Genomic DNA, 26070 nt, shown 5'->3' on the forward strand with positions numbered 1-26070 from the left:
GAACTGGCAGTGTGGTGATCTACAGGGACAGCAGAGGAGGCAGAGGAACAGCAGATGTCAGAGGCTCTGTAACGGAACACACTTGGCATGCTCTGGACACAAAAACCTGAGTACTGGCATTATGAAATCATGGTAGAATATTTAAGTACATCAGGTGTGCATCTGTGTGTGTGCTCAGATTTGCAGGAGAAGACAATGAAATATATTTTCAGAAAAAAAGATAAAATAAAGAAATAGATTAATCATTTCCTAAAAGTGTTGTGTAACTGGAAGTTTCAAGAGATCTAGGAAATTTTAGATTTTCAACTGAATAGCAAGTCCCCTGAGAGCAGGCAGTCTGTCCTGTCATTCTGTCTCCACCTTGCCACAAAATGCCAGTGTGCCAGCAAAGACACTTAATAACTGTGTGACGAATTCCTGCCTGAAATAAATGAATCAGTGCCCCAGAAGGACATTTCCACATTTTAATAAGTCCATGTTTAGTCATTTAGTCTATTGTCTGCCTCAATTGAGCATTTTCATTCAAGAGTGATCTTATCAAAATAGGGAAAAAATGATGAAATTTAAGAAAATTATCTACAAGGTCTTTCATAATACAAAGAACCAACAAACGAACAGGGTAGTAGAAAAACTGGCAATTGTACACATATGTGCATATAGTTTGTGGAAGGGGAATGTTAAATAATTTTAAAAATTATGTTAAAATTATTATTTCTTGATGTGTACCTGTAATTTGGAGGTCAATGCATAGCAATCTCTTGGAAAAAGTCTCTTTAGAATTCCAGTCATTAACAAATAAGGATCTTTTTAAGTCTTTAACTCATAAAGACTTTTAAAAATGCAATTTTTTTAAAGAGAGAGAGAATTTTTTAATATTTATTTTTTAGTTTTTGGTGGACACAACATCTTTATTTTATTTTTATGTGGTGCTGAGGATCGAACCCAGCGACCCGCGCATGCCAGGCGAGCACGCTACCGCTTGAGCCACATCCCCAGCCCCAAAATGTAATTGATTAAAGAGGCAAATAAACACATTACATAAAATCATGGGTGTTGTGATTTTTTTTTTTTTTAAATCTCAAATTGCTTTCCAAATCAATCAAAGGTAGAACCACTTATTTTAATGGAAAGCCCTCAGAAAATCTCGGGAGTTAATAATCAAGTTAATGTATGAATTCTAAAGCTCATTGATTCGTATTTATTTTAATAAATCTTTCTACCCACAGTGCACAGCTGAGATTTATTGATTTATCCTCATCTTTCTGAGTAGGAACTACAAAATGAGAATAGGCAATCATATGTAACAAATGATTTTATTAAAAAATGTCCAGTGTCATGAGACTGCCACTTTTTAGGAAAGGTCTTGGTACAATTCAGAAATAATGTATCTGAATCAATCTTTGAGCCCATGACAAAAATAAAATTGTATCTATTATCCACTTGAATACACCCGATTTAATTCATTTTTCTATTCAATGTGCTATTAGAATTGTAGAGTGAAAAGTAACTGAGATTTTGATAATATTATGTGAACATATCTGTAGCATTCATAACTTGGGTGACAGATCAATTATTTATGACATTTGTCTGCTCTTTACATAATCGGTATTCCCATTGAAGTCAAAAAGAACTCTGTGTGCTTGACATTTGGGCGAACATTTGGTGGATGAAATCATGCCTTTTCCTTAGGCCTCTCCAGTACAAGTGCTTTGTAGATAAAGATTTCAGCTTTGTTCAAGAAATCAGCTCTCACATTTGCCTGCTATGCATGGAACTGGGACATGATTGGGATTGCAAAATAAAACAATGTAATGCTCATCTGTTCCCAGGCAAGGTTTTAGTTAATGTCCTTCCCAACCCTTAGCTGCAGCCCTTCAGTTAAAGTTCAACCATTTGGGTTTTGAGTGCAGCACAGTGAGACTGTGACTGATGCCATCAGGCACTGAAACTGCACTTTCCACTGGCGGGAGCCAGGCAAGAGGAGAGCAGCGCCAACCCTGTTATAAAATCCCTGCCTGTTAGGATCACACCCAACACAATGTAGCAGAGAAGCAGAGTCTCCTGTTGTTTACTTGTTGGGAAATCAGGATGCCTCGAGTCAAAGGGAGCCCATTAGGCCTTGAACCAAGGACTTTTCTCTATTAAGAGAAACTGCTTCAAGTGTCTCCCTGTGGAGTCTAGTCTGTGGTAGCCTGTGTGACCGTTAAAGACCATCTCTACTGCATAACTGATTTTTATAGGCCCTCTAAGGAGGATTTAGTCTATTTATATTGCCAATAACCATCTGTGATTTCAGTGAATTTGTCTACTTAAGTGGCCCTTGTAAACAGTCACGATCCATCACTCCAGCTCTCTTAGTTGAGACTTGGAGCTGATAAAACCACAATGAATACTTTTTGCTGCGTGACAGAGTATATATCCACCATGAGTGATGCATTGTTAAATCGGTGAGCCAACCATGAAATCTAATCACTTAGGAAATATTCTTCAGAACGCTTTCTCCTCTGGCTTCTGTAGAACTAGGCAGGCTTTTTAAAGGAACACACACACACACACACACACACACACACACACACACACGTCTGGGTTACTCCTGGAGCTCTAGGAAACATTTTCTGGACTGAGGGCCATGTGGATTACAGTCACCACCAGGAAGCTCTCTATGAACCATGTGGCTAGAATGGAGGATGACTGCTCAGCACAGTGAACATTTGATTTGCTGACATAAAACAATATTTATGCATTCTGGCCAAGATAACCCCGTATTGTCAGTAATAACAATAAAAGAAGTCAAGGGTTCCTGGAAAAGAACTTTTATGTTTATTTATTAAGGATCAGCATTCAATGAAGCTATTGTCATCTTTCCAGTGCTGCCCCATTATCTTTCTCACCATCTCATTTCTCTCTTTTTCTTTTTTTTTGGCACTGGGGATGGAACTCAGGGGCACTTAACCGCTGAGCCACATCTCCAGTACTTTTTTGTTTCTCCCACTTTTTTTGTATTTTATTTAGAGGCAGGGTCACACTGAGTTGCTCAGGGCCTCACTAAATTGCTAAGGCTGGCTTTGAACTTTCAATCCTCCTGCTTCAGTGTCTCAAGCCACTGGGCTGGGATTACAGGTGTGTGTCAACGTACCTGGCTCACCATCTCATTTCTGACTTCTGTGATTGCAGAAACCATACCTAGCACATCTGTGCTGGCAGTCTCGAGACCTTGGAAGGCATTTTAAAATATTTGTTGCATGAATGAATATTAAATAAAAATTCTCTGCCATTAAGGAATCTCCAAGAGCTCTAGGTAGCATTTTCCGTCTTGGTGACCATGGTGGGCAAAATGCTTTTATGCTGGAATTCCAGTAGGAGCATTGAGCCTGGCATCTTCTTTCTTGGAAGTCCTTGTCACTAAGTTCCCCTACATTATATGACACTGGCATCTTTGGTTGCTCTCTTCTTCTTTCCCATTCCTCAGTATTTATGAGGCCCCCACTTGGAGCCCAGCATGTTTGCAGTTTGTATTTTACTAGTATCTTCCAGGCTCAGGGCTCTGCTCTACATTCTTGGAACCTCTGGACATATGTCTCCTTAGGATAATCTTGACCACAGTGTGTTGGTTATTTCTGGATTTCTTATCTCTCTTCCCCTTAGACTGTCAGCTCTATGAGGCAGGGTGGTCTTTCCTCTTTACTTCTGACATCTAATGCTGTTTGACCCATCAGGGGCTTCTGTGGACATTTACAGACTGAATGAGCAAATGACTTAAAGAAATGCATAAATAAAATGAGCATATCCACAGTTAGATCAACTTTAAAAAAAACCTTTTATTGTGTATATTTAAGGTGTGCAACATGATGTTATTTATTCATTTATTCATGGGTACCAGGGTTGAACTAAGAATCTCTTAGCCACTGAGATAGTCCTTTGTTGTTGTTGTTTTTTATAGCTTAAAATTTTTTTAAAAAAAAATTTGTTCTTTTTAGATATACATGACAGTAGAATGTATTTTGACATATTATACATACATGAAGTATAACTTATTCTAATTAGGATCCCATTCTTGCAATTGTATGATGTGGAGTTTCACTGTTCATATATTGATGATATGTCTGATTCATTCTATGGTCTTTCCTATTCCCATCTTCCTTCCCCTTCCTTCATTTCCATTTGTCTAATCCAATGAACGTCTATCGCGCCCCCACCCCCACCCCTTATTTGTGCTAGCATCCATATATCAGAAAGAACATTCAGCCTTTAGTTTTTTGGGATTGGCTTATTTCACTTAGCATGATATTCTCCTGTGCAACATGATGTTGAGGGATACATATAGTTAGTAAAAGTGATTGAAGCAAATTAATGTATCCATCACCTCATACAGTCACCCTTCTTTTGTGTTTTTGGGGCCAGAGCAGCTAAAGTTTACTTATTTAGCCTGAATCCCATATGCAGGACAACTTCATTACTTAGAGTCCTTCTGGATCTCCGTCCTTGTTCATGTAGTCAGGTCATCGTTAGGCATTTGTTTTCAGATGGAGGATAGAAATGTGAGAGCCTGAGGACCAGTGCACGTGGCTATTGTAATTAGTGTGTTATTAAGATCTGTCAGCTGGACTTGTCACTACTGAACCGGTGCCTCGAAGGTGCATGTCTCATTGCCAAGTGACAAGCTAAAAAAAATTAAGGAAAATGATGTTTAGGGAGATACAGCACTAAAAAGTATGTGCCTGGTCACCAAAATTATCAAATGGTTACAGGCCGAGGATTTGAAAGGAATTAAATCAGGCCTCATAGTTACACAAAAATATTAAAAAGAACTGTGAGTCTTCACTTCCTACAGGGTGAATCTTTCTGGTTTCTCTGTGACACAGAAGTCTTTACATCTAGGGTTTGAAGGTGAATAAAAAGCTCAGGGGATCAAAAAAATACACAAATAAAGATTAAATAATACATCAGATGAGATGGTTTTCAGAATACATAACTGTACAAATTGAAAGCAATGAATTGTTCAAACTTAAAAATATATATATATAAGTAAGCCAGGGGTGGTGCAAGCCCATAAGCTCAGCAGCTCAGGAGGCTGAGGCAAAAGGATCTCAAGTTCAAAGCCAGCCTCAGCAACTTAGCAAGGCCCTAAGTGATATAGTGAGACTCTGTCTCAAAACAGAAAATGAAAAGGGCTGGGGATGCGGCTCAGTGGTTAAGTGCCCTTGGGTTCAATTCCTGGTACAAAAAAAAAAAAAGTAGTACATGTGTCATCAAATGAAAATAGTACAAAGGAAATAGTCTAGTAAGACTGGTTCTTCTCAGAGACTACCTCTTAATTGTCTATGTAGTTCCCACTTAGTGTGGGTGCTATATTTATAGCTCAATTCTGTGATAAATCACCTTATCTATTGACAGCTACCCAGTGTATAAGATAAGAATAAATTTAGTGCACTTGGATCTCTTTCTGTTTCTTTCAACATTTTATAATGAAACTACTTTCAGTTCTTTTGTTAGTCATTGCTGTAATCCTCAGTACTTTACCTGAGTTACTCCTTTTTTGGATTCACACAATCTCTGTTGTATTTCTTGATGCTTCATCCTATCCGATGAGGGTGTCCATGCCATTACACTTTCTACCTCCTAACATGGAGTGTATTAGTATTTACCTTCTGTCCTGTAGGGAGGGATCTTAATGATGATTCAAAGGGAAAATTGAAAGTTGAAGACATAGTAATTTGCATGGGTCTCTTAGCTGGTTAATGCTAGAGCTGGGGCTTAACCTTGGAACCTTTGACTCTTGACCTAGTGGACTTTCTGCAGAACAATTCTGATTCATTCGTCAAATGCTCATTGAATACCTTTTCTTCTGCAGGAACTGCACTAGGTGCCAGATCCTTGGTTTGGTAACTTGTAAACTTTCTCCTTTCTTGTACTCAAAAACAAAATTAAATAATTTTGGATCTGATGCTCAAGATTAGTCAAGTAAGAAAGACAGACACATCAACAGTTAACTAGTTCCACTGTAAGAATTCACAAAGGAAGGTGTTATCTGAATTTATTTATTTTTAATCCCACAGGTCAGAGATTAGAGAAACTGATCTATGAGAAGTGACAACTCGAATATGTTGAGAAGACAGTGTTCATCCATTTACATATGTTTACGAAAATAAGACTTTGCTGACGTATTTTCAAGAAACTTAATAAATGGTCTCTTTCAATCAAATATGAAAGGAAAAGAGCTTAGAATTTTATAATTATAAATTATATAATGTATGTTACGTTTTATGCATTCAACAGGTTTTTACTATGTCACAATATTCTTCAATTGCCTTATAGGTTTGTTCATTATTTTCATCAGTTGAAGGCTGATGCCTGTTTTTGGAGATCCTTGGTTTGGTAACTTGTAAAGTTTCTCCTTTCTTTCTCCCTCCTTCAGATTTTTATCACCGTGAATTGCCTGAGTACAGATTTCTCCTCCCAGAAAGGAGTGAAAGGACTTCCTTTGATGATTCAGATTGATACGTACAGTTATAATAATCGTAGCAATAAACCCATTCACAGAGCTTATTGCCAGATCAAGGTCTTCTGCGACAAAGTGAGTAAAGATGACAGTTTATCATAAAGGTATCTTTGTTATTAGATATTGCCTTTAATGACATTTCCTCCTTGTCACCTTCTCTTGTCTAGTAGTGTCAAAATGATGACTTCATCAATCACCATGGGTGTGGTAATCTTTTAATTCTCAGTTCCCATTAGATGGCTAGGAAGTGACCAGTCTGTTTTTTTTGTTTGTTTGTTTGTTTGTTTGTTTGTTTTTTAGTGGGATAAAAATTTTATTTCAATTAAGAAAAAAAATTTTTTTGAACAATACAGATTACTAACAACTTCTTAATCAGTTGGAAAACAGAAATATTTTAGGAACAGTATCTGCATTATTCAGAATTCTATTGATATTTAAGTAAAAACTTAGCTGAGGATTTTTTAAGAGTCTTTCTTTTTATTAAAGTCAGAAAATAATTTGAATATAAAGACTAAATTTGATTGAATAGTACTCTATTGAATCTTCAAATATACAACAACACTGAATCAAGTCAAAATTGTTTCATGATTTCAATCATGAAAATCAGTGTTTAGAAAAATTCATATAAGAAATTACCTACAAAATTTGTAAATATCATTAAAATTTAATATACTAACATTCACATTATATTAAATATTTATTAATATTGAATATTTATACTCCATTTTAAGTAAATTTCACTTTATAAACATATTGCCTTTAAAGAATAATTAGGAAGAAATTATTTTCCAAATTACTGTAAATGACAACAATTATAGCAATATAAAGAAAAATTCAATCATATTTAACAGGCACATTATTGTATTATGACATGGGCAAAACTAACCAGACATGTGAAAATAATTGACACTATACAGAATTAAAAATTGATGTATGGTAGGTGCCATAGTGTATACCTGTAATCCCAGAGACTCTAGAGACAGACAAGAGAATCAGGAGTTCAAATCCAACCTCAGCAAAAGTGAGGCATGTTTTTTATTTTTTTAGTTAATCATTTTACAACTGTTTTAATGATTGATTGACATTGCACAGTGTCTTGGTCAACTCAGGCTACTATAACAAAATACCACAGACAGGATGGCTTCGACAACAGAAATTTATTTCTCACAATTCGGAGGCTAGAAAGTCTAAGATTGAGGTGCTGACTAGTTTAGAGGTGAAGGTCCTCTTCCTGCTTATAGGTGTCATCTTCTTTCTGTGCCCTCACATGATGGATAAAGAAAAACCACTTGTGTGTCTCTTTTTATAAGGACACTAATTGCATCATCAGGACCCCACCCATACCACCTCATTTAAACGGAGGGCCCCACCTCCAAACATCATCACATTTGGGTTAGAGCTTCAGCATACGAATGGGGCAGGGACAAACATTTGGCCTATAACCCACTCTGTGCTATGGTCTGATTTGATTAGATAACTGAAATAATAGATCAATAGTTTTTATTGCATGTAGATACTATCTCATAACATAGCAATGTAACTTTATGGGTTAAATGGGCCTTATCTAGGTCTTTTTAGAATGGAAACATCACCTGTAAAGTGAGTTCTTTAGTACACATGCACTCAGTAAACATGTGCTTTGAATCTCCCTAAACTTTACCATAAATATGGCTCAGCAATTAGAATAGCGAAGTTTAAAAATCCCTTGGCTAAGTGATAAGAGATCCTCACAAATCCAAATATGAATGGGACTAAGCATCAGTAATGAGATCCACAGCTAAGAGGGAAAGTCATGGGGCAACGTGATGGCCAAAGAGCAGGAAACCCTCCAGTACTCCCAAGGGACACCCCAGTACTACCCTGGACAGCACAGAAGTGGACATTCTGAGCATGGTGTGTGTGACTAGGGTGGGAAGGAACAGAGTCTGTGGACTCCAGTTTTCTGATGAGTGCAAAGGGACTGCATACGGAAGTGTTTTGTTCTTTATAAAAAGTGATAAACTGAAGTTTTCTTTTAGAACAAAATCTTGTTCTGGGGAAGATTGCTGATAGTAGAATCAAATTGAGTTTGGGTGAAAAGAAAAGGGAAAGTTGAAATAACAAGACTCTTGTGAACACACTAGAAGAGAGTGTGAGCCCGGAGGAAGTATGCTGGCCCATATATTTCACTTAAAATTGGCCAACAGTAAACTATCAAATCCCCCAAAAAGAGATTAAGATCAGACTTTCCTATGGGCAATGAATGCATGTTGCAAAGACATCACCTTAAACTGGTGAAAGCTACAGTCCAGTGTTCCAAATGAGCTAAATGAAGTTAAGAAAACAATAAAGTTAGGAAGATCAATATAAATCACAATTGGAAAAACTCATACACATGATGTTGGAGAAAAGATGATTTGAAAAGATATGTGTTAGAATTCAGGAAAGAATTTAGAAATAAAAGAATAAAATATTTTGGAAGACAACACAGAAAGCAACAACAACAGTGCATAAATACAACAGATGACATCATAAGGAAACGTAAGCCGGAAAGTAGTACTGTTTTTAAAATTGGAAAAAAAGAATTATGACCAAAAATAATAAATATAAAAAAGAAATTTATTTTCTTTACAAATATAATTCGAATATTTGTGTATGTATTAGAAATTTTTGAGCAAAAGACAAAACGATGGAATAGAACAAGTGCTAAGAATGATAAATTAGGAAAACTTGAAATGGAAAGTATACATATTTAAATGGTCTACCATATACTAGGCAAAATTGACCCAGGATAACTAGTACCAAGTAGTTGAGCTATTGGCCTTTCAAAACTAGAAAAAATATTCTTTGGAGAACTAAGTAAGATAATCAGTCACTAATAAGAAACATTTATCATCAAACTTCAATAGCAATGCCTTGTCAAAAGACCATGATATTTAATAGATAAAGAAAATATAATCAAGAATTTTATATCCAACCAAATTAACTTTCAGGTGTAAGGACTGCAGGCACAAGAAGCCAAAATAATAATAATAATAATAAATAGCAACAACAACAACCTCCCCACCTAATTTAGTGACCATTCCCTCTTGGAAAATTTAGTAGAGAATGAACTTTAATGGTAACGTCTACAACATTGATAAAAGTGCTGATGGTGACCATGAAGAACGTATTTCCCTATAAATCTGATTCTACATGATGGGAGAGACAGGATGGTCTGATGATGTAGACATAATACAATTATTTAAAAATCGGAGAGGATGAGGAGACTGTATGAAAAATAGAATAAGCTGACTAACTGCTGTTAGGTATGAACTGTGAGTGAAAGGACATTAAACAGGTTAGATGCTGGGGAAAAAGAGGCCAGTAGCTGGTTCGGTACTGCCCATTGCTCTGGAATCAAGAGCCGCAGTCCTTATGTTAAAGGTCTATAGTGACATTAAAATATCCGAAAGTTAGGGTTTAGCAGTAAAAGGGCACAGGGAGAAGTGGGCTCCATGAGCTGAGAGCAATGACAGCAGAAGGCAGAGAAGATCAAGAGAAGGGAGACGTAGTAGCTCCAGCCACACAGGGGTGGAGGGACATGCAGCCTAGCAATGTGCAGCCCTCAACTCAATAGCCTTTCAGGCCATGGTGATTTTAATTAGTGTCAATTACCCAATCCTCAGAGCAGCACCATGCTCTGAGGGACCATTGGGCAGTCTCCATGACACAGGCCAATCACATCAGTGTACACTGTGGGTCTAAAGCCACAAACCACTTGGCCAGAGTCATACAGTAGAACAGAGCTGGATACAAATACAGGTCTATTTCCAAACTTGAACTATTTGAATAAATGAATAACTTTACGCATGAAATAACAAAATGATAACTATTTCAAAACCTCAAGAAAGACCCAAGGTAGGCTTTAAAACCAAAAGAAAACCAGTTTATGTCTTTAGTTCAACATATTAAGAAAACATTTCAAATGATTTACAGCATAGAATTTTCAGATGTATAAATGGGAAAGCATTTAGATAATTTGAATTCCCTTACTTTATTCCAGAAATTCCAAGGGAGATGGTGGAATCCCCCTCCATGAAGGTTTACTCCATGGGAATAAGGTGTAAAGTTAAAAGCAAGAAGAAAGGAAGGTGGGCTGGGGATGTAGCTCAGGAGCAGGGAGTTTGCCTATCACATATAAGGCCCTGGATTCAATCTCCAATACTCCCCCCACCCCGAAAAATGGAGGGAAAAGGGAGGGAAAGATGGGCTAGAAATATTTAACAACCAGTTTACCTTTACTCTGGCAGCTGGAATTGGGAATGGGAAAAAGAAAGCCTATAAAATTGTTCATGTAATTGTCTCGTTGCATAGTGTTGAAGTGATAAAAAACAAGACCAAAAAACCTTGCAGAATGAATAGAGAATGTTATATTATTAAGCTATGCTCTAGAAAAAGAGGGCTTAAGAAACTAAGAGTATCTTATAAATTTTCATTCACAGTTTACCTTTAAAAGACAGAGGATGGGAAAGAGGATTGAATGGGTTTTTCTAACATATTTACTGCCTGAACTCATGCTACCTACCAGGGTCATCTGTAGCAAGAAAAGAAATGGTTGGGAGGCTCACTTACCCATGTGGGCATTTTGTAAACATAAATATCTCCCCCAAAAGAAATCATGTTAACATACATTTTGCCAATCAGAAACTAGGTGGCATTTCCAGTAGCCAATTATTTCAATTAAGTAAATAATAGGGTGAGGTAGAAGAACATGGTTGGAGAATTTTGAGTTAATAGTATTTACTCTAAGTAACTAGTGAAGTAATGAGTTTCTAGTGGGTGTTAGAAATCCTATTGCTGAGGATTAGGAGGGAGTCCAGAAACCCACATGGGAAAATCTTATGGTACCATGTAGGGGGATTGACTGTAATGGCTGTCAACTTCTCTAATAAGCTGGATAGAGTCTTTTGTTATAATTTTTCATTATATTATATTTTACACTATAAATAATTACTCCCCTTAGTGTAATCACTCCCCTATATTTACAGCTCTAATTTCAAAACCCAGGCAAAAATCACTCCTGGGAGATTAGAAAGAGAAATAAAAATTCATTTGTATACTTTTCAAATAGGTGTAAAAGTACAAATGCTTGATTTAAATTATCTTCTAAAACAAGGGTGGAGAACTATTCTATTTTAAAACCATAAGTTTTCTAATCACAGTCTAGAATCTTTAACAGATGCAATTCTGCACTATTTATAATCCTCCAGCTTAATTTCTAATTAATATACCGGTGGGTCTACAGGTGGAAAATAAGGGCTTTCTCTAATTTTTTTTTTTTTTTTTGTAATATGGAGACTTCTATTGAAATGCATGTTTATGCATTAGAAATTCAGGAACTAGGGCTGGGGATGTGGCTCTAGTGGTAGTGAGCTCGCCTGGCATGCGTGCGGCGCTGGGTTCGATCCTCAGCACCACATACAAATAAAATAAAGATGTTGTGTCTGCTGAAAACTAAACAATAAATATTAAAAATTCTCTCTCTCTCTCTCTCTCTCTCTCTCTCTCTCTCTCTTAAAAAAAAAGAAATTCAGGAAATATCTGTATAACTACCTAGATAGATAATTGTGTATACTATTTTTATGTCTACATTTAGTTACTTCCATAATCTTCCATGAAAAAAGAATTTGTATTATTGCAAACAGTAACTATACTGCACCGAAACTTGAGAATGAAGTTGCAATCTTAAAATAAATTTAAGAGAAACAATGTAAGTGCTAAATAAAAGACAGAAATAGCCATTCTCTCTCCAGTGTTGGCAGAAGCAATCACAATGTAGTTAGAACTCTTCAGATACATTTTTCAAATTTAACACTCCATAGTGAAAGAATATTGAGATGGGGAAATTATTTTCAAGTGATAACTTTCACCCTTGTAGCAGATGGTACTCTTCTGGAAGAACTAGACCTTCTTTTTACATTTTAATAAGAATAGAAGTAGTGTTTTCTTTAAGCTTCAAGTCACAAATAATCCTAGCAGGGAAAGGATTCTTGAGAGACTTTAGGAGGGAAGCTATCTCCATCTTAATGGAGTAATTAAAACTTCCCTGGGGCATTGTCAAGTCAAAAACTTCATTTTTGCCAAGCCAAAAACTTTATTTTAGAAAAGAGAACTGTGGTTCTCCCAAGAGTGTTTGGATATTGTTAGAATTCTTTTGTCATGTTGATATCTGGGCATTCTGGGCAGGAAATTCCTTATATAGAAGTGGCACCAAGACTGTGTTCTCTAGAGATCTGCTCTGTTCTATGTCAATCCCTTGGTTTTAATATATCAAAGAATGCCTAAAAATCTACATTGAACATATATAAATCTTTTTTTTTTAAGAGAGAGAGACAGAGAGAGAATTTTAATACTTATATTTTAGTTTTCGGTGGACACAACATCTTTGTTTGTATGTGGTGCTGAGAATCGAACCCGGGTCGCACGCATGCCAGGCGTGCGTGCTACCACTTGAGCCACATCCCCAGCCCCGAACATATATAAATCTTGAAAAAGAATAATCCCAAACCTATTCCTTACAGAAATAGTATTAAAAAAAAAAACACAAAAACACTAATTTAGAAACAAAAGTGTTTGGCCAAAGCCAAACTTGGGGTGTGTCTTGGATGAAATGTAACTTAGATGAGAGAAAGCCAGGATTCTATTCATGTTAAATACTATATTACACAGAGCTCCCAACACAGAGAAAAATGCCTTTTATAAACCTGAAAAAAAAGTGAGTACTTTCCTTTATGAACTTTAATATTTTGGAGGGTCTCTTGCTAGTATTTCACATCCATTTGAGCAAGGTAATGTCTGCATTCAACCCTTTATTTTCTGAAAATAGTACATTTTTCTAAATACAAACACTCTATAAAGAGGATATTTCAATAATTTATCTCTCTCTTGCTATGAGTTTGCATAATCTGTGTCAATGACAAAACTAAAAGGGAACACTATAAATAATCACTCTCCTTAGTGTAAGTAAAACAATTGCTCCCTGTGGTATTTTCTGAATATAAAAATATGTATTTAAATTATCTGGCTTACATACTGTAGCTATTCGATGCTATCTATGTAAATCTCTTAGAAATCACCAGGCACAGGACAAGTGACACGTGTGTATTGCTATTATTATTAATTCTTTAAGAACTGGCTCAAAAGCCATCTCCTTTATGACGCCTTTGTTGACTCCAAATCCCCAGTGTTATGGCCGGCCTCACCTTGGCCAGGATTGGCAATCCACTTTTTTTTTTTTAAAGAGCCAATTTGATAACAAAAAAGTTTATGTCGTTGTTTTAATTCAAACCATCTGTGTGTTTTTTTCTGTGTGGTGCCTGTTTTATGATCTTTGTCCCCTTTTGCATTCGTATGTTGTTCTTTTCATCTGACTCATTATCTATTTAGAGTTTGACGCTTTATGTGATGTTTTATTGCAAGTATTTTCACTAAACTGTCTTTTGCCATTTCTTTATTGGCATGCAGAAGGTTAAAATTTTATCTTGTCAAATCACTTTTGTGTGTGATGATTTGGGAGCAGTTTCTAAAGAGGTAGAGCTTGGTGGCCAGACTGAGCTTCACTGCTCCTTATATCTGCTACTACAAGGGGCAGGGTCTGCAAATAAAGAAGTTGTATAGGCTGGGGTTGTCTGTGTGAATGTCATCTGTCTAGGGCATTATGAAAACATGATGCAGAAGAATTCTGCAAAAATGGAGAGAAAGCAAAAATAAATCTTGCTGGAATTTCTGTACTGGGGATAAGAATAGGGAAATTAGCTAGCAAATGACCAGGGTTGCAGCAATTGATGACAGGAAAGACCGATTAAGGTAATGATGAGATTTAGTAACATTGGCAAAGGAGCCAATGGAAAAATCAAATTGCAAAGAGCAGAGGGGCAGACAGGAAGAGAATAGACACAACCTTGTCTATTTGGTTAAATGAGCACCATTTCTAAGAACATATGAGAATATTGATAAGGAAATAAAATTATACTTGTGTGTGCAAAGCGATCCCATATCATTGTGTGGTCACAAAGTAAGGCAGGAATTCCCTCCCTTTTTCTACCACTGTGGTGATTTTTTAAAAAGCTCATAACAAGCAAAGGAAAAAATTTTATAGGGATGTCACATTCAACTTTAAAGCCATCTCTGTGACTAGGAATGAGTTTAATTGGTCAATGCTTCATCTTATGACGTTTTATTGTAATCACTAAAATTACTTACTGGGCATCACTGAGTTAGGGAACAGGGTTTTTCCATACTGATTCAAAACTGAAGTTCTTTAAATAGGCAAGATACCAAAAAAGGAGAAAATCTGGGAGAGATGGGATCATTCATAGGTCAAACACATAGCATAGACTCATGGGAGTGCTCAGCTTCCTGAATTGAAGGCCGATCTTGCTTCAGGGATGAACATGGAACTTTCAGGTCTCCTTGTCATATATCACTGTGATTTGTATATGTGAAAATTTATTGCATGTTCTGAGAACATGCCTGACATAGTCTGTGTTTGTTTTTTCCTATCAGGGAGCAGAAAGAAAAATCCGAGACGAAGAGAGGAAGCAGAACAGGAAGAAAGGGAAAGGCCAAGCCCCCCAAACCCAGTGCAACAACGGTGAGTTTCTCTGAAACTAATTATGCTAAGGAAAAGGCTCCAGGTGGGCCGGACCCCTTGGGGAAACAGGTGAAAAGAAGTGCATTACAGAGAAAAGCATAAATGTGGAAGGCATGGCCTGCTGTCTACTAGCAGTCAGGGTGATTGTCCCAATGAGAAGCAAATAAATTCACATGAGCACACTGAGGTCAGAGGGACTTTGTAATACGAACACTGACATCCTCCTGTAGGGTGTCAGGACCCAAGCTCCACCTACAGTGCTCACTTTCTCTATTCATTGAGGGATGGGGGGTTGGGGGAGACTTTTAAATTGTGTTCACATCTATGGTATGTGGAAAGCTTTGTAGGAGAAAGCCATGAACTTTTGCTAAGACAGGGCTAGTAGTTGAGGGTTCTCAGTCATGCATAACCCTGTCGTTTATGGGTTTTGTGGTCGCGTCCAGCCTCTGATGGGAAGTTGGCCGCCATACCTTTACAGAAGAAGAGTGACATCACCTACTTCAAAACCATGCCAGATCTGCACTCACAGCCTGTTCTCTTCATACCTGATGTTCACTTTGCAAACCTGCAGAGGACTGGACAGGTAAGACCTCCCTGCTGACTGCCACCATTGTCCATCTGTGGGCCTGGTGGTGCCATAGGACAAAAATGCTTTAGGCAATTTTGACCACATAAATAAAACCCACATTCTATTCATTAGAGGAAAAGTTAACACTATTGTCTTCAAAAAGTACATTTTTATGGGAAAGAATGTCAGGTCTTCCCTTACTAAAGGGAAGAAGAGAACTAGTGAAGTGTTGGTAATGCAATGAAAGAGGAAGCAAGCAAGAAGACTGAAAAACCTGTAAGAGAAATTGTTTTGTTGGCTTATCATGGGGGATTAGCCAGAGCAGCAGAGCGCCACCTAATGCTAGCAAATATAACTGCATCTGTAACTTCATAAAGTTGAGCAAAGGGAAAAATTCTTTGATTAAATAAGGCCCTGTCAACAAATTTTCCTTTGGTAAAATAACAGCTTTCATTGAGTTGGTAAATCATTTCTCATCCAAATGATTACAAGTGAGATTAAAGATCTAATACTAAAGCATCCTGAAAGTCTAATAATTGACTGTTTTTATGGTTCCTCAGGTTGGTGGAGTGTTATGCAGCCACTAAAAGTTTAATTATGGAAACCATATAACAACATGGAAAATATTATGATAATGATCAATGAAAAAAAATAGGCTGGGCATGGTGTGCACACCTGTAATACCAGCAGCTCGGGAGCTGAGGATGGAGGATCACAAGTTTGAGGCTCAGCAACTTAGTGAGGCCCTAAGCAACTTAGTGAAACCCTATATCAACATGAAAAATAAAAAGGGATGGAATGTTAAAATGCTTTGGGCTCAAACTTGCTTAGCTGAAGGAAGGGACAGTGGCCAGCTGAGGCTTTTAAAGTGCCTTTTCTGGGAAAAGCTCCATGCTTGGGGCATCTTCCAGAGGCAGGAGGGAAGTCGCAGTGCTCTGGCCTAGAAATGAGGATGGGGCTGGGGTTGGCACACTTGGACATGCAGAACAAGAGCTGGTTTCGCAGGGTGGAAGAGAGACAGGTTTACCAGAGGAGAAGGGAAGCAGACAGCCGTGTGCAGCTCAGTGACCGCTGCAGGTGTGGGTCTTGCTAAAATCAGCCTCATTGCAGCTCTGGGCACAGTAGGGTCAACTGCCCTCTGGCTCTCACAGTCAGTGAGTGCCAAGCCATGTTGAGGGCTCCCCACTATAGCACAGCAGTTCCTATTCACCCAAGAATACCTGCCAGGAATATGGTTTGGTGATGGTCAGTCCATATGTCTCCTGTTCCCCCATTAACTCATTGACTCACATGTGGATTGGAAGATTCTTCAGACGATTATTAAAAACTGGTTGACACCAGAGAATGAATCCACTACATAGGCACCATGGATGCCTTTAGTCTCATACCTCATATTAAAGCCCCATGATCTCAGCTGCTCATGTCGGGAATGCCTTTTTTTTTTTTTTAATTTTTTATTGTTGGTTGTTCAAAACATTACATAGTTCTTGATATATCATATTTCACACTTTGATTCAAGTGGGAATGCCTTTAACAGGCAAGTGATTAGGGGAGCTTGGGGGAGACCTTGGCACTTGGAGGCATCCTCTTTTGGATAATGTGCACTTTACAGCCTTCCTCAACCAAAGGAGCACCCTTTCCTCCCTGCCCTTTAATAAACATAAATTTATTGGCTCATATTTCTGGAAGCTGGGAAATCCAAGATTGAGAGTCTTCTTGCTGTGTTTTTTTGGGCTTCTCCACAGGTAATTTCTCTCATTAGTGGAAAAATGGAAAAAAAGGAGAGTATCCTTATGTGTGCAGGATGGTGGGCAGGAACAAGAGAAGTTTTAGCCATAGTTCAAAGAATCTATTGGTGGAAGGGCCATGTGACATGGCAGGTCATGTGTCCCCTGCCCCCAACACACACACACACACACACACATATGCAGGTGCCTCCTTGCTCTTCCCTGGCCAAGCCAGGAAGGGTCTCTTGAATCATGGTTTGTCCACAATCTCCCCCCAGCTCACAGGAGTTTTGGTAAGGATTCAGATTTGAATTCAGAGTTAGAATCTCCAAGTGGGTTCCAGGAATTCGCAATAGTATGTCTCCATGTATCTTTTAGACATTTTAAGGTTCTAAAACATGCTCAAAAAAATTGTGAGTATGCTGGGCGTGGTGGCACATGCCTGTAATCCCAGCAGCTTGAGAGGCTGAGGCTGGAAGATTGTGAGTTCAAAGCCAATCTCAGTGAGGCCCTAAGCAACTTAGTGAGACCCTGTCTCTAAAATATAAATATAAAAGAGCTGAGGATGTGGCTCAGTGGTTCAACTCGCAGTACTAAAAAAAAAAAAAAAAAAAATTGTGAGTGCAAGGGGCTCAATGGCTGACAGGGAAGAAACGGTGGCTTATTAAGTGAGAGGAAGTGAATGGACAGTGACAGGAAGGGTCAAGGAGGGGCTGCTCGGGAGGGCAGGGAAACCCTTAGGAGAATGCTCTTCCATGTTGGAACAGCAACCACAGCTCTGCTGAGCAGACTTACCTTGCCAGGGAGCCAGGCAGGTGGGTGCATGATGCCACATTTGCAGAAGCCGATAAAACCTAAGTCCCCACCAGGAACTTCTGTGAAACAATCTGGGTATGTGGTCAGTAGCGTGGTCCAGGTTCCCTCACTCATGGACAGCCCGTTTCTGGTCCATCACAGTGACAGGGGCTCTGGATGCCACACTGAACCTTGGCGTGGAAAAAAACTTACCTTATTGTTTTCTGCTTAAGAAGAAGAAATAAGGTATACATTACAACAATAGCCACACCCCTCAAAAAAATTTCAGAGGAAAAATTTCCCATAGAAATCTGAGCTAGTAACTTGAATGACTCATTCCAGAGAGTCACACCAGGTAAGAGGGTTATTATACAACCAGGCCTGTGTTTGGCAGCATCCCACGAGCTGCCAGGAGCCTTTGAGAACATCTGCGGGGAAGGTGTCTGTCCAGACCCATGCCGGGCAGGGACAATGACTAAGGTATTAGAATTGGAGACATCTTTAGAAGTGAATATGTGAATGTTTGATACGGATTTGGGTATCATTTTCCCACCCAAACACAACTGGCCCTGAAGCACACACATAAAGCTCACAAAAGGGCCCAAATTAATTTTTAGAAATAATTGGGTGAGGAGGATACACATACATAGCAGATTCCCTCTGAACTTCTCCCATCTTCCACCAAATAATAAGGATGCTTTACATTTTTTAAAAAATTCTGATTCTGTTGGCCATTCACTGATCATCTAATGGTGTTTGTTTTCAGAGAGATTCCTTGTGGCTACGAATGGCTCTCAGAGTCATGAGACATTCACCAGCCTGAATGCTACTTCTAAATTTGTGTGGCTGTGGGATGTGAGGATAACCCAGGCTCTTTTAGGGCCACAGTAGCTGAAAGGCATGGGGTTACTGTTGGTCTGCCATGGGGCACTCTTGCTCACCCCCTCCCCAGTAATACAGTGCATGGAGGCTGCTTGCTTGTAGACCAGGTGGGATTGGTTACTCATAAGCCCTGCTCTCTGAGCCACCCTGCAAGCCACAGCTTTTCTAAACAATAGATTTAGATCCTGCCAACATATTTTCTTGATGTCAAGAGCAAGATTTGGCTTAGGGCCAAAGTAATCTGATCCGATTGACTTCAGCTAGAAATAATCAGATTTCCTATTTTATTTCATGAAAATCTAAGAATTAACCCCAAGGAGAATATGAGGAGGTTAAAAATTTGCATTTCCTTAGAAATTCAGGCAGAGCATCATTAAACACATTTGTGTTTTGTCTTTTTAAGAAACAGTTGGCAAAGTCTGTGTGTCAGATGCTTTATTTCCATTTGCAGTCTCTGACCTACAGTAAGCCTATTGTTTTGTTCCACAGGTGTATTACAACACGGATGATGAGCGAGAAGGGTAAGACACCTGGTTATTTCACCCAAACACCCTGAGTCAGTTCATGTCAGTAGATGTGACACTGGGCAGGAAGTGGGACCTTCCACTCAGCTCAGCACTTAGGAGCTGAGAAAGGGACAATCTGGGAGGGAGGGGGATGGCCCTTGCTGCCCATTGCTGGTCCCAACACAAGATCAAGGTAAGCCTGAGGCAAGAGCCAAAGGAGACTGCCTTACTTCCAGTATCCCTGGATCACACACATCTCTTGAAGGCCTCACTTAACTGGTTTCCATGGGACTTGGAAAGGCTCAGAACCTGCTTGCTGTCCTCTAAGATTAGATTAGAGGTTGTCACTAAGGCTGCCAATGTTTTCCACATCATATCTCTGTATAACAGTGATAGGGGATGTTATCCATCTTTGCAAAGAACACATGCTCACCAAAACCTGGTACCGAAGAATTTTAGGGGCAGTCAGATCTTCAAAGTTCTTTCTATTCTTAACTCATTTTGTAAACTTCGAAGTCTAGAGCCAAGAAAGAACCTTCAAAGCTATTGAGCTGAGGGCTCTTTCTAGGCAATGGTAACATTTATACTGTATCTTTGAGAGGTGGTCAGCCAGCTTCTGCTTGAATGTTGCCCGTGACAGAGAGCTCAGTGTGTGTGTGTGTGTGTGTGTGTGTGTGTTTTGTGAGGAGGGAGTGTCATTACACTGTTCTACCAGTCTAGCTCTTAGCAAGATGTATTGTCTGTCGAGCTGATATCTACCTGCTCTTCATTTCAACCCATCATCTCTCAAATCCTGCCCTCTGGACTAAGTCACATTCTCCTCAACATCCAAATATCCCTTCCCTCTCTGCAGCCGTTCTTTGTTCTTTATATTCTTTAAAATATAGTTTTACCCCTCAACATCCCAATTTCCCTCCAGGGGTACTACTGGAGATTTGTTAATAGTCTATTTGTCAAGAGTCTCCTTAAAATTGGCCTTCGGAGAAAAACATGTGTTAGAAATACATGAATTGCAGATTATATTGGTATAACTTCTTATGACTTGATTGTGTTTTTTTTTCTCTTAAAACAGGATAGAACTCCATTCTTTTTCAATATCTATATTATGCTTTTAGTTTGCATTAGATATGCGTAACTAAAATTTCTAGATATTTTTCCCATCTAAACCACAGTCAAACCTGTGCTTCCTATTTCTAGGTAATGAATATATTCACTGGTAAAACATTTCACAGCTGGTAAAGTAAATGGAGCAGATATTGCTGGGCTCATTCCTAGAGCAGAGGTTGGCATATGATGGTCTAAAGACCACCTCATGCCTACCATCTGTTTTTCAACCCTTTGCAAACTAACAATGGCTTTTACATTTTTCAACAATTAAGAAGAATTTCAAAAGAAGAATAATATTGTATGACTTATAAAATTTATGAAATCCCAGTGTCCACAAATAAAGTCTTACTGGGACCCAAACATGTAGATTCCTTTATGTACTGTTTGTGACTGCTTTGGTTCTATAACAACAGGATCAATAGTTACAACAGAGGTCATATGGGCCATGATGCCTAAATATTTATTGTCCAGCCTTTGACAGAAAAATGTTTGCCACCTTCCTTTCCAAAGGCAAAGAGTCTCAAAGGAGTAAGATTATTCCCCAAACTTGGGGTAGAATCTTGTCTATGATTTACCTCCAAGTTTAGAGTTCTAAATTTTCTAAGTACTTACTAGATTGTTCTTTGTATCTTGGCACACAAATAATACATTTCCAGTGGCTGAATGAACAGAAATGATTAGCACTATCAATTCTAATCTGTTATTCACATATCTTACAACAGACCATGTGGTGGCACAGAAAGAATATTGACTGGGCTTAGGAAGCCTGAGTTCTTCTCCTGGCTGCCATTTGTCAATGTGAAGTCTTGGGCCAGCTCCTTGATCCCTGCACTTTGATTTTTTCAGTTTTGCACTTGTAGATTTTGTATAGAACTATCTCTAACATTTTATCTAGCATTAACATTGCACTTAGTATTTTGAATAAAGTAAAATAAAATAAAATAAAAACTCTGGAGAAAAGTTAGTGTCAGAGTGAGAAGGCCTGAGATCCTGAGTGCTCCTTGATGAGCAGATCTCAGTTGTAAATCTCTCTTATCCCAAATTGCGCTTTGCAAGCTGACTATATTTAGATGGCTATTGACCTGCTTGTAACTCCATTGGTTCTGCTTCTCTGTAAGAACTACCCTTATATAATTATGAATCCTGAGACCCAAGTCTCATACTCTTACGCATCTTCTAACCCACATTTGATTGAGTAATATGGGCAGCATTGGAGCCTCAGAGTTAATACATAGTAGATAGTTGGCTATTGTTATTTGTAAAAGTAATATTAATGTTCACTGGATACCTTGGCTAGACACAGAACTAGGTGCCTTATATGCAGTATGCATTCAATTCTCCCAGATTTCCTATTACCTCCATTTGATTATGAGAAAATTGAGGCTTCAGGAGATTAGAAAACTTGCTAAATGTCACCTGGCTAGGAAATAATAGAAGCAGGAATTGAAGGAATATCTACCTGCACTTCCCATTACCTGCTTTTAACTATTGTGCCTTATTGCCTAACCCTCTCAATTCTTGATCTGTGGCTGCAAAGGAGGCATCAAGAGACAGGCCCTCATTGAGATATCTTTCTGGCTTGTACAAAAGCACAACCTTGGTTCATTCCTTGAAGTATGGAACCAAAATTGTGAAGAGTCCCCATGAGTTTACATGGCAGTGGGGACCAGATTTGAGGCTGCCATATGTATCACCTGGCCCTGAGCAGGTACCATCTTTAGTAACATGTGCACAGCCTCCATCAGGGGTGATTCTTAGGCCAAGTCCTTCACTTCTTTATGCTTTTCAAGGGCTCTCTGCTTAACTCCTTAGTCTGTTCTGTGTAGCTTAATGTGGTACATGCCTCAATAAGAAGATGACAGAGTATCTGGTTCAATTTTTTCTGCCTCCTTGCTCTCTAGAAATTTGAACATAAGTCCTGGGTAACTTTGCAGTCCCAAACTTCTGTTTATCTAGCACCACAAAATTGTCAAAAGCTATGCAAGTTTCTTTGCCCTTCAGTTTGGCTTATCAGTAATCATGGAAATGAGTGCCATGATCTTTATCCCAACCTAGAACCAACAGATGCTTTAAGAAGGAATCGGTCACTGATTCTCCTGAGCTCATCTCTCTGTGGCTATCTTCTCTGAGCTCTCTGCTCAAACTCTGGCTGTCTTATGGGCAACTCCCTAGTATGTTCAGTAGATTTTTAAAAATTTATATAGACAGTTTTTCAAGTTATTCTTGGCTGGAACATTGCTCTGCCTCAACCTATAACATTTTAGTCAGGAAAAAAAATCTGTACTACCTTTTAAAATGATCTTTCTGGAGTCTACTGACCTAATCATTTGTAACTTGCATTTTTTTTAAGTTCATTATTGCCATAGTAGCTCCTAACCCTGTGTTTTTGTTTTCTTTTTTTAAAATTAATTTTGTCAAGTGAATTCTGTACACACCTCAAATTAACATTAATTTTTAGTTGACTCCCCCAAAGAATAATCTGTTGAAAATAAATTAATCAAGATTATACTCCATGAGCTGGGATTATGGCTCAGTGATAGAGGGCTTGCCTCGCACGTGTGAGGCACTGTGTTTGATCCTCAGCATCACATAAAAATAAATAAATAAAAATGAAGATATTGTGTCCATCTACAACTAAAAAATAATTATACTCCATAATGTAAAAGACTTTGTGAGGACTTGAATATAAGATGAGCTCCTAATTTCTGACACTAATGTAGAAAGGGGACTCCATTTATTTAGGGTATTCACCATAAATAACATATATGGGCCATAAGCAGAGTTATGAAATGAACAAACTACGTCCCCATGGTGTCTGCCACTCTTTTCTGTACTTCAGTTTCACATCTCCTCACTGGGCACCCAATACTTAGGGCAGTTCAGCCTGGTAGGTAGAACACAACATTCTCTCTCCTGGGTGTGACCAGAGACTCTTGCTTCAGACCAGACACCTTCCCAGTATTTTCTGATGAAATGTAACACTCCTCTGTTTTGACCTCAGGGGCTTGCTTTCCCTGAGACGGACCCTATAAGCAAGTGGATGAATGTGCTGCTGGCCCTGGGTCACTCTACATATTGACCTCCTGTAGTGCTAGTGGATGGAGATTAATGTCAGAGAAATCACCTTTTCCTTGTCCTTGAGGCTTTCTGTGGTATAATTCACTGTAATTGCCCTGCGAATCAGGAGACCTGAAATGCATGCTCTTTTCATCTGGCCAACAGGCCAGTCACACCTGCCCTTCTTTTCTGGCCTTACTTTGAAAACAAGTAGAACAGTTGAATTCAGAGCACACAAAACTTATTGACCCCTACTGGGTTTATAGATTAGAAAGTGTGGAAGAGCATATTTGAACTCCCAAGAGAAATGTGGTTTATCCAAGATGCTATTTTAATGGCCAAGTCAGTCATGGCTCAGAATGGGGTGCTATTGAAAGTCAACAGAACTGGGAAAATATAAATAAATCTTGCTTGGTGGAAAAAAGGAGAGAGAGCATTAGCTCAGGAACCTTCACACAGTGTGAAACAGTGTCTGGTGATATATCAGGCCATTTTCCTATTATTAACCTAATGGCCACTGGCTGCTGTGTGAATGGATTTTCAATCTTTCAGTCCTAAGGCCATGGTCACTCTAGTTCCAAGATATGACAGAGTAACATAACCTGCTTTTAGGACACAATAGTGAGGGGAAGACAGAGGGAACAGTGTCTTACAAGCTTACGAAAACCTTCAGCTGGGACTTGAGGTTTAGATTTTTCCTCTAGCTGTTTTCATTGTCTGACATACTAGGGAATAAAAGAAGACTGTCTCAATATTATTTCTTATACCTTACTCATCATCTCGGATTTATTGAGTAACTTTATGGTGAGACTGTTCCTTCAGAGGTCAGAGGTAGGCTCTTTGAACAGCCTGGTTCACTTACTGCCCTGCTTAGGACCCTTAACCCACTGAAACGTCTGTCATCACTGAGATGAGATAAAACTGGCCCTTGCCCTGTTTGGCTCAGAATGTTGCTGAGACTTAAGTGATGGAGGAGATGAAGCTTTGTAAAATCTGAAGTCTTATCAAGGAGTTTGATTGATTGATATACCCTTTGTACCAACTAGAATATGAGAAGACAAATTAAAGCCTCATTGGCTTAAGCTATTATAATTTATAGAAATACTTTCTGGATGATTCCCAGTTCCATACCGTGTGCTCTTTCTACCTCTGGACCCTACCATTAACTCCACTCGAGAATCCACAAATAACTTCCTGGTGACAATAATGCTAGCAGGGAGTTGCAGGATCTTGCATTAACTGGAAGCTTGGGACCATATAATGTCAGCCTCCCATTCAGGGAACATTACCTTAGAGTGGACCCAAGTGGTGGTTTGGACTATTTGCTGTGATGGTGAGCAGAAATTCTGACCTCTTTCAAATTGTCTGCTTTATTTAGTTTTCTCCATCTCTCTTTTGCTCAATGTTTCCAACTTTATCATCACCATCTTCCTTGAACTCTTCTGAGGTGTTTTCAATGGATCAGGGAACCTCTTGTGAGTGTGCTTCGGATGTGAGTTCACTCCATTCTCTCAACAGCCTCCTTTTAAAATTTAATTAATTAACTAATTTCTGACATTTATTTTTAGATTGACGTATAATATTTGTACTCACTCATAGACTATGGATGATAATTTGATGCATGTTTACCATCTATAATGATCAACTTGGGGTCATTAGCATTTCTATCACCTTAAATATTGTCATTTCTATGTCAATGTCTCTTTTTAAAGTCAAGGAGACAGAGGCCCAGGGAAGTTGAGAAACTTGTCCAAGATTCCATGCTAGTAAATTATAAAGTAGGGTTTAAATCAAGGTAGTTTGGCCCCAGAGTTCCTGTCTTAACAGTTCTGCTGAACTGTCTGCCTGGCATTGCTTCATGGGTCTAGGGATCCCCAGAGAATAAAAATTTTGAAATGTTGCAGTCATCTCCCTTGAGAGCTTAAAGAATTGTAAGATTCCACTTAGGAGCATTTTCACAATATCAGTGACTTCTAATTTCTCTTCCTCTTAAATAGTCCTCCCCTTCCTTACAGGGACATTGGAAGGAAATATAGAACCATCAGAACTGATGCAGCTGAGGTCATGCAGGGCCTCAGCTCTATGAGCTTCCAGGAATGGGGACTGGAACCTCCCTTGAGAAGGAAGGACAGGACAGGACATCTGGGTCTGAGAGGAACTCCCACTACTGCAGCCTCATCTCCCCTGACCAGGAGAAGGGGAGAGGGGGATGACATCAGGCATCAGCACGGTTTACAGCTAAGTCCCAGCCAAGCAGGCTGTGGCCTTTACAGAGAGGTTAATCTCAGCTACTCAAGAAGCTGAAGCAGGAGAAT

General features: G+C 38.7%; 1 protein-coding gene across 4 annotated transcripts in view; it reads left to right on the forward strand.

The window, feature by feature from the left end:
• Grhl2 (grainyhead like transcription factor 2) overlaps window positions 1-26070 on the forward strand; it is a 144730-nt gene that overhangs the window by 97358 nt on the left and 21302 nt on the right. For all 4 annotated transcript variants that reach the window (XM_015486346.2, XM_048801931.1, XM_048801932.1 and 1 more), the window contains exons 9-12: window positions 6416-6574; window positions 15026-15113; window positions 15557-15696; window positions 19575-19606. In XM_015486346.2, the coding sequence (XP_015341832.1) occupies window positions 6416-6574; window positions 15026-15113; window positions 15557-15696; window positions 19575-19606 (419 nt within the window). The remainder of the gene's footprint in view (window positions 1-6415; window positions 6575-15025; window positions 15114-15556; window positions 15697-19574; window positions 19607-26070) is intronic.

The sequence above is a fragment of the Marmota marmota genome, unplaced genomic scaffold, assembly GCF_001458135.2.
Source record: "Marmota marmota marmota unplaced genomic scaffold, marMar, whole genome shotgun sequence".
NCBI lineage: Eukaryota > Metazoa > Chordata > Mammalia > Rodentia > Sciuridae > Marmota > Marmota marmota.